This window comes from Papaver somniferum, chromosome 10, assembly GCF_003573695.1.
Source record: "Papaver somniferum cultivar HN1 chromosome 10, ASM357369v1, whole genome shotgun sequence".
Lineage (NCBI taxonomy): Eukaryota > Viridiplantae > Streptophyta > Magnoliopsida > Ranunculales > Papaveraceae > Papaver > Papaver somniferum.
The window spans coordinates 33,426,523-33,435,459 of NC_039367.1; the positions used below are offsets into that span (position 1 = coordinate 33,426,523).

General features: G+C 36.1%; 1 protein-coding gene across 1 annotated transcript; it reads left to right on the forward strand.

Moving 5' to 3' along the window:
• The first annotated feature begins 1,866 nt into the window (after positions 1 to 1,866).
• Positions 1,867 to 4,811, forward strand: LOC113319668. The gene is made up of 2 exons (XM_026567911.1): positions 1,867 to 4,162; positions 4,750 to 4,811. The coding sequence occupies exons 1-2, from the start codon at positions 3,866 to 3,868 to the stop codon at positions 4,765 to 4,767; spliced, it is 315 nt and encodes a 104-aa protein (XP_026423696.1). The 5' UTR covers positions 1,867 to 3,865; the 3' UTR covers positions 4,768 to 4,811.
• The last annotated feature ends 4,126 nt before the right edge of the window (positions 4,812 to 8,937 follow it).

An 8,937-nucleotide genomic window follows, 5' to 3' on the forward strand; every position in this document is an offset into this window, starting at 1 on the left:
ACTGGATTCTTAACTCGGAAATAGCGCCTGAGAGTTAGCCTAGACCATCTTTTTATTGTCTTCTAAATCTTGAGAAACTGATTGTTGAAACTTTTCATTACTTCGAATAAACAAGGAGAGAGACTCTTATAAACTCGTAATCTTCTTATATGAAGATTTTTGGAACTGTGTTGGACCTGAAAGATTCTTAGTATAGCCAAAACCTGGGAGAACATTAGAATTACTAAACTGACATTGACTCTAGCCCTTAGACCATGAAATATTTGGATGATTTCTCCAACCAGGATTATAGGTTTCTGAATATGGGTCAATTTTGTGAGTTATCGAATTAAGTTTTATTGTAAAGAGCACGGGCTTGCTCTTCAATAGTCTGACATTCCCAAAAGGCTCTACTCTACCACTAGTTTGACTCAATTCTAAAGCTTCCAACCTTTTTTCTATTGCTGCAATGTTGACATATGTTTTCAAAGTTTCCTTTTATCATATTAACGTTTTCTCTACTTAGAAAAATTGTTTTCTGGTGTTCCATACTGTTTTCCTATTGTTGGGTCTTTCTGGCGATGTCATTCAAAAATGTCATCGCAACATCAATAATTTTGTTTTCAAACCCACCTGTACACAAAGACTCAACCATGGTTGTTGTTGGAAAATTTAAACCCTCATAAAGGATCTGAACTAGCCTTACATTTTCTAAGCCGTGATGAGAACATTGTGCTAATAAATCATTAAATATTTCCAAATACCTATATAAAGGATATCCCTCTTATTGAGAAAATTTGCAGATTTGCGTACTAAACCTAATCGATGATCATGTTTTGTGCATAGGGAAAAACTTATTGAAAAAGGCAAATTTAAGTTGTTCATATGTTGAAATTAACTCAAAAGTCAAACTATTTGGTACCCTCATCATCAAAGATTTGGTAAAACACTAGTGAAAACATAACATTTTTTGTTTTATTTTGATATAAGATCATTCAAGAACTGTCTAGAATTTTTGATTATGGATATAACAGAAATTTAGTTACTTAAAGATTGGGAAATCTGGGATCTTACAACTTTTAGTGTAAACCTTAGATTCGTTTGGCGTTGAAAAACATTGCGTTATGCAGGTCATACTAAGTTTACAGAAGATTGCCAAAACCGAGGCTGAACTTTAAAGAAGATAAAAAAAAAACTAGTTGTCATGTTTGAGGCATAGTATCAATATCATTCTCGAAGGATAAAAAACCAACTTCTAAACAAGAAATACACTAGATGAATGGATTCAGGTGTGTAAGTTCAAAGTGTATGTAGGCACAAACAACACTACTGAAACAGGGTAATTTTGTTGGTTCATTATGCCTCAATTACATTAGCCTGAAGTTTCTTTGAACAATAAATTAAATCGCTCATATTTTTTGGTTTAGAATTCTAGTGGTGATCAAGATTTTTACAGACTAATTAAACCCTAAAATATATTAACCGTTTGACGTCATGTTCTGACGGATCACAAACATTTGAATCTTTAAATTAATTGTTAGAAGAATACGATTTTAAACATAAAAATAATGATTCAAGATAGGAAGATGAAGAATAGATTCATCGCGAGTTAACATTAAAAGAATATTAACTTATGCACGAGTGAACAAGTTAACAAAACTGTTTTACTTTTTCATTTTTGTTAGTTTTCTAGTGGTACTTTTTTATAGTTTGAAATGGTTGAATTGTAGATCGTTACTGACCAAATTCCTCGAGATTTTTCCTTAATTCCTTAAACAGAAAAAAAAAAACATTTAACATTCCAAACATTTCAGGTGTCTATCCCACAAACAATTGCCTATTTATAGATCTCCCACACATGCATATACACTTAGTGTGCAGTTCTGTAGTAGCAAAAGCAGCACTGAAAGGGAAAGCACTTTTGAAGACACCTGCAGCATTTAATTGTCTTTCACATCTACTTCATCTAATTGTCATCTTACTTCACATCTTGTGGTTTCGGAGTTCTTCTTTTGTGATTTCTAATTTTACTTCACCATATTGGGTTGGTAGGGTTGTTGGTTGGGTGTTTTACAAGTTTTGCAGTGATTATTCATTGAATAGTCATTTGGGTTCCTTCTTAGTTTGTTCCAAAGGTTAGTTGATCTTTCTGCTCCGATCTCTAGAGTCTTTGGTTTTTCCTTCTTCCCTGTCTAGCTCTTTTCAAACTAGATTCTCTTTCCTCTCAACATCTTTCCTCCTAGTTTTTGTTTATTATTTTGTTTGATCTGTTTTGATCTCCTTCATGCCTCCCCTTACCTCTTCAGATTTTAGATATTTTACCATACTTCACTTGATCTTGATCATCTCTCAATGGGTGTCTCTGAAATTAGTTGGTAGCCTAATTTTTAGGAGTACAAAATTCTTTAAGTATAAATATGTAGTCAAAGGAAATCAAGATACAAGGGGAAATCATCTGCTTGTGGCTACTTCCTCAAAAAAAATTTACCAAATCTAGAAAAATATCTACCGATATTGTTAACAATCTAGTATTAATATGAAAAACAATCTAAATCTTGAAAGTGCTATAAAACCGGTTGTTTACTTAGACAAACATATGGTTCGGGAGGAAGAAAAAGAAGACTTTGCTTTATGTATGATGGGAAGAATATGCTGTCATGTAACTATATCCACTAGCAGAGTTAGGAATTTGGTACGAGATCTGTGGCCAATATTTAAAGAAGTTAAAATCAAGAAATTTGGAGCAAGGCTTGATGTCCATTTATACAGATATGGATTTGAGATTGATATTATGAGAATTAAGGATGATGGTCCATGGTGTTTAGATGGCTACTTGGTGGTCCTTATTGAAATATCAAATCAGGGTTTCTCGTTCGGTGCTGCTATAAATATGGATTACGAGCAATTCATAGTCTTTTTATGTAGAATTCCTAATCAATTTCTTACTCTTGCTGCTTATAGAGCCATGGCAGCAGCTATTGGTGAATTGTGTGGTTTTTCTAACCAATGGATCTCTCTCCAGATCATAAAACAGTAAATATGTTGATCAAGATTAATGTCACGGGTGCTCGTCCTAGAAGGGTGCTTGTGAGAGCTTAAGAGGATGAAGCATGGATCTATGTTAACTATAATGTTACGCCATGGAGGATTTCTGGGTTATGCATGGTCTTGAATCATCGGGTGGAACCTTGTGTAGAAGGAGATGTGATGATAATCGAAGAACCAGTCAATGTTGAAGGGACTGATATTTCTTTTGAAGACGAGCCTCCTCTAACAGGTCACAGTGGTCATGAAGATATGAGTAATTATGGTGTTACCAAAGCACAAATCAATGCTTTAGCTTTAGAAGCTGCTCGTGACTCCATTGAAGATTTTAATCCTAAAGTGGGAGGGTTAGGGGAATGCTCTAGGGAGTGTAATCCTAATCTCACAGTTTCGGTGGTGAGAAAGAATAATGAGTTAGATCTGGTAGCAGCTCAAATTGTTTGATGCTGAAAGAACTAGTGAGAATAAGAGAATGGTGGAGGCAAGGAACCGTATTAAAGGCAAGTCAAAAGAAGATTTGGGAAACTCGAAAGATAAGGAAAAGTTAATTGAGGAAGCTGCTCCAATAGTGATATCTTATGATGACAAATTAGTTTTAAAAGATAACCTTCCTGTGGTGGATATTGATGAAGCGGTTAGAAGAATGAATGAGGCAACTGAACATCAAATCAAGGCGGGCACTCTGCTTGAATTCACAATCAATCTTAAGGAACCAGAAAGAAAAAGAGGAGGTACAAGAGAAAAGTTCCCATTGCAGAGTAAGCGAATGTGAAAAAGTCTTAAGGGTCTCAAAGTGCTGGTGTATTTACACTTGGATGGAGTTGTAGCTAGAGATGGTGAGATGTTAATGGAGACTGGTAACCTCAGTTCTTTTCCTATTACGAATTCTGAAAATAGATCTTCTAATATGTCTTCTGCTCTTCTTAACTATTTATTCCCAGCTCCCTTTGTGAAATCTCATGGAGTGGACAATATCATTCTTGTTAATCCTCAGATGATTAGAAATTCGATTTTGTCCTATGATGACCCGTTTGAAATGTTCAATGGTTACATCATTGACATTCCAGCAAGCACTCTTTCAGCTGTTCCTGTTAACCTAAGGACTGAAATGGTGAAATCTTCTCCAAGCAACAGTCAGGTACACAACATGCCACTTCTTTTCTATAGTTACAATCGTTATGTGTTAAGTGAGAAGCATGACATTAGAATAAATGTTTACTCTTGGAAGATTATTTGTTCGGAGAAAATTGGTGTATCAACTGTTCATATGAAACTCAATTCTAGTGTCACAAATATTTATAACATATATGATATGAAATGGTTATTCCATGATGAGTACAACACGCTGAAGAACATATGTATAGTAGATATCCAAAATCTGAATTTACATATTATGTTTGGTATAAAGAATGCATACAATTTGGAATTTTGAAAGTCATGTCATGGAATTGTCAAGGTTGTGGTAAAAAGTATCCAAGAGAACATTTTAAGAATTTAGTCCAATCGATACAACATGAGATTATTTTTCTTAGTGAAACCAAAAATACTAGAGAAAATGCGAGAAGTCTTTTTAGATCGGTTCATTATGATAATGTGAAAATAGTAGATCTGATAGGAAGATCAAGGGGTATAACTGATAGACGCTTTATGTGTCTAATATATCTCGATTGTATATATTGTTAGTACTGGATTTTATACTTATTTGGTTATTTTATGTATTTGTAGGTGTTTTTGGAACAATAAGCTTTTTTGGCGAAATTGGCTCAAAATGTGGCATTTGAACCTCCGTAGATAATGTAGCAGAAGCGCCCCAGAAGTATGTTGGAGACACCTCAGAAATACCCCGGAGGAACCCCGAAAAAGGGCTGAAAACATCCCAAAAGAATTGCTAAAGGCACCCCTAATTTGGATAAGGGGCACCCCACTTCAGGGCTTGTACTAAAGGGACGCCATAACTGGATTAAGGGGAGGCCAGTTTCCTTCTTCAAAATTCAAAACAGAATTTGGAGGGAAACACTTTTGCAGACCGGAACAGAATTTCGGCTCGAATCTTTGGGCAGTTTAAAGAAATTCAATTGTGGATTTCGATTGGGCTGGACTTGAGCGGATCAAACAGGGTAAGTATGCGTTTTTGGATCGAACAGAATTGGTTGGATGATTGTTTCTCGCGAAAACAGGGGAGTGAGTTTACACGGGTCCCTGCATGACTTATTTTTGGAATCCCAGGGAGACTAAAGGCGAGATATTCTTCCCAAAGATATGTATATATCTAAGGAAGAGTTTGATAGAAGTTGGAAAGTACAGAAACCGCGTGAAAGAGAGTTTAGAGAGAAATTCTCGTCACTTGGCCGTGAAGAAGAAGAAGAAAGAAATATTGGAAGATTCTGTGAAGATTTTATAGCCCTGTAAGGTATAAATAAGCTGGTATGATGTCACAGGAGGTGATCAAGAGGTTTGGGGTCGATTGCTGCGCTCAGAGAGAAAAGTTTTAGGGGAAGTTAGAGAGAGTTTAGAGCCTAAGAAATCACTTCCAAAAGTTATACCCTGCTACTGTTGTTACTGCTCGAGGAGGAAGAAGAAGACGAAGAACAGACTCGCAGAGTCAATCGTTCTTCAACAGTGTCTGGAATAAAGATTTTGTGGGTATATCTCTGGTAAGCCCTCTCGAGACTATAACTCGGCCACTAGGGCCACCTAAGGGTTTAAAGGCTTATTGCATACGCTAAATGCAATCAACGATGCCTGCGACAGTGAGTTAGTATTTTATTTTATTAGTTTTGATTTGCTCGGGACTAGCAAATAATAAGTTTGGGGGTATTTGATAGACGCATTTATGTGTCTAATATATCTCAATTCTATATATTGTTAGTACTCGATTTTATACTTATTTAGTTATTTTATGTATTTGTAGGTGTTATTGGAAAAATAAGCTTTTGTGGCGAAATTGGCTCAAAATGTGGCATTTGAACCTCCGTAGATAACGTCTCAGAAGCGCCCCAGAAGTATGTTGGAGACATCCCAGAAATACCCCGGAGGAACCCCGAAAAAGAGCTGAAAACATCCCAGAAGAATTGCTAAAGGCATCCCTAATTTGGATAAGGGGCACCACACTTCAGGGCATGTACTAAAGGGACACCATAACTGGATTAGGGGGAGGCCAGTTTCCTTCTTCAAAATTCAAAACATAATTTGGCGGGAAACACTTTTGCAGAGCGGAACAGAATTTGGGCTCGAATCTTTGGGCAGTTTAAAGATATTCAATTGTGGATTTCGATTGGGTTGGACTTGAGTGGATCAAACAGGGTAACTAGGCGTGTTTGAATCAAACAAAATTGGCTGGATGATTGTTTCTCGTGAAAACAGGGGAGTGAGTTCACACGGGTCCCTGCATGATTTATTTTTTGAATCCCAGGGAGACTAAAGGCGAGATATTCTTCCCAAAGATATGTATATATCTAAGGAAGAGTTTGATATAAGTTGGAAAGTACAGAAGCCGCGTGAAAGAGAGTTTAGAGATAAATTCTCGTGACTTGGCCGTGAAGAAGAAGAAAGAAATATTGGAAGATTCCGTGAAGATTTTATAGCCCTGTAAGGTATAAATAAGCTGGTATGATGTCACAGGAGGTGATCAAGAGGTTTGGGGTCAATTGCTGCGCTCAGAGAGAAAAGTTTTAGGGGAAGTTAGAGAGAGTTTAGAGCCGAATAAATCACTCCCAGAAGTTATACCCTGCTACTGCTCGAGGAGGAAGAAGAAGACGAAGAACAGACTCGCAGAATCAGTCGTTCTTCAACAGTGTATACAACATAACCATAGTGTCGTTCTTACACAGTAGAACCATTTTATCGTTTATAAACAACACTTGAGTTGTAACAGTGACGCTGTAACACCATTACCGCGTTGCAATCTTCTGTTTCACAGTACTTCATCAATAAAAACACCTATTAAGCCATGAATAAATCTTTTGATCATATTTTTGAGATGAGGAGCTAAACCCCTTAGTCGAGGCGACGGAGGAAACCATTGTTCCAGATTAATTGGTATAATTCTATTTTTATTATTTATTTGCAATATTTTTATATGATTATTTGCATAGAACGAATATAGATAAATTGATTTTTATTGAGTAGTTGTGAATTGTTTTGATGAAGCATGCTTAGTTTTAAAACTGTTGATGTTTCATGCTTTGTGATTACAACTATTACTTCAAAAATCTATTAGAGGCAAATATTAGAATCACTTTAAAAGAAAAATTGCATGAATATTGATTAGACTTTATCACTTAATTGGTTAATGGTGGAATCCAGAGTCTTGGTGTTTTCTTTACAACTTTGAAACAACTTTATTTGAGTAATTTAGTTTAATTTAAATCTGAAATTGTTTTCTTCACAAGTCTGAAAAGACCCCTTTTTACCACTATCACTACAATCACTTTTAAAAAACCATCAATTTTTGGCGCCGCCGACGCTTTATAGATTTGTTTTTAGGTTTATTTTTATTTTTATTATTTTTGTTCTTTTTTACCCGTTTTGGATTTTTGTTTGCTTTCAGACTTGGAGCTGAGCTAAAGTAAAGAAAAAGATATGGAGTGCTGAAAAGAAAAGCGAAGCCAGAGAAGAAAAGAAAAGAGGAATCCAAAAGGAGTGAAGAAGAAGTTTTGTATATAGCTATTTTATTTTTAGAAACTGTAAATAGGTTTTTATTTTTCGTAATTTTTTGTATTATTTTTGGACTTTTCTTTGGACTTTATTTTTTGGACATTTTATTTTATTTTTTATACCCTACGGGAGGGTACCCTTAAATACAAATTGTGTGCAGGGAAGGACGACGATTACAATATCGTCTCGACCCCTCGGGTTCGTACATGACATAGGAGTCTTGGCCCGAGTCGGCTTCAGCGATTCTTCGCCCGTTAGGTACGGGAGGTAAAATTTCTAATCACCAGTGAATCCCCTGTCAGCGGGTTTACTGTTTGCCTTAAGGTGGATATATGCTGAGGACTTGAATACGGATGCTTTAATTTTCTAGTAAAGGGCAAGGCCTGTCCAAGTTAAGATAAGGACTCGGATTTCATTACCGTTCCTTCTTGCCCGCCTTAGGAACACGTAACCTACGCGAACCTAAGCCTTAAAATTTGGACTAGAACGAGACCGATAGGGTAACGAGCTTAATAGGAAAATGTTCAAAAAATATTTGTTTTTCTTTAAGCATACTTTGAAGTTCATGATGGTTAATTTTAGTTGAAGCGTGCCGCATTGTAATGCCGGTGAGACCTTGGGTATCAAAGCTCCATTGAGCTTCCCTCGTCTCTGTTTCACTTACTTTAACTCGGATTGATTCCAGAGGGGTTTGCTCAAATTGTAACGAATTCCCTTTCGAAAGATAGAAGCTGGTCTAGAAACAATCTAAGTGGAGCCATCATGCTTTTTGTTTGCTAGATTTTTAGGTTTGATTTGGTCGAGTCAGCCTTGTTTGTGATTGTGTAGAATTTCTCTGTAGTTTGTGTTTCATCAATGATGAATCCTTTTCAGGAGACGCCACCTGAGATGACGTTACGGGAATATATGATTAGAAATTCTCGTTATCAAGAGACGTCTTCGAAAATGACTCTTGGTGAATATATGCAAGGGAAACGACATTGGGATGTTCCAACTGTTAGCAATGAATCAACTCTAACGATCTACGAGAAGTATTATAAAAATAGACCGCCTGGTTTGGAACAAAGATTGAGAATTACTGAATGTTAAAAATTATATTATGATGATGAAGATAGTGTTGATGAAGAATCGGAAATGTGTGGGAATTGTGATCAGGAATTTGTTACCCCAATTGAGCCTTATAATGATTATATTATTTTTGGTTCAGATCCTAATAATTTTAACAATTGTTCACCTATTCAAAAGGACGAGGATTTG

Excerpts from the sequence above, each read along its gene's own strand:
- LOC113319668 (XM_026567911.1), top strand. The coding sequence starts at position 3,866 with ATGTTAATGGAGACTGGTAACCTCAGTTCTTTTCCTATTACGAATTCT.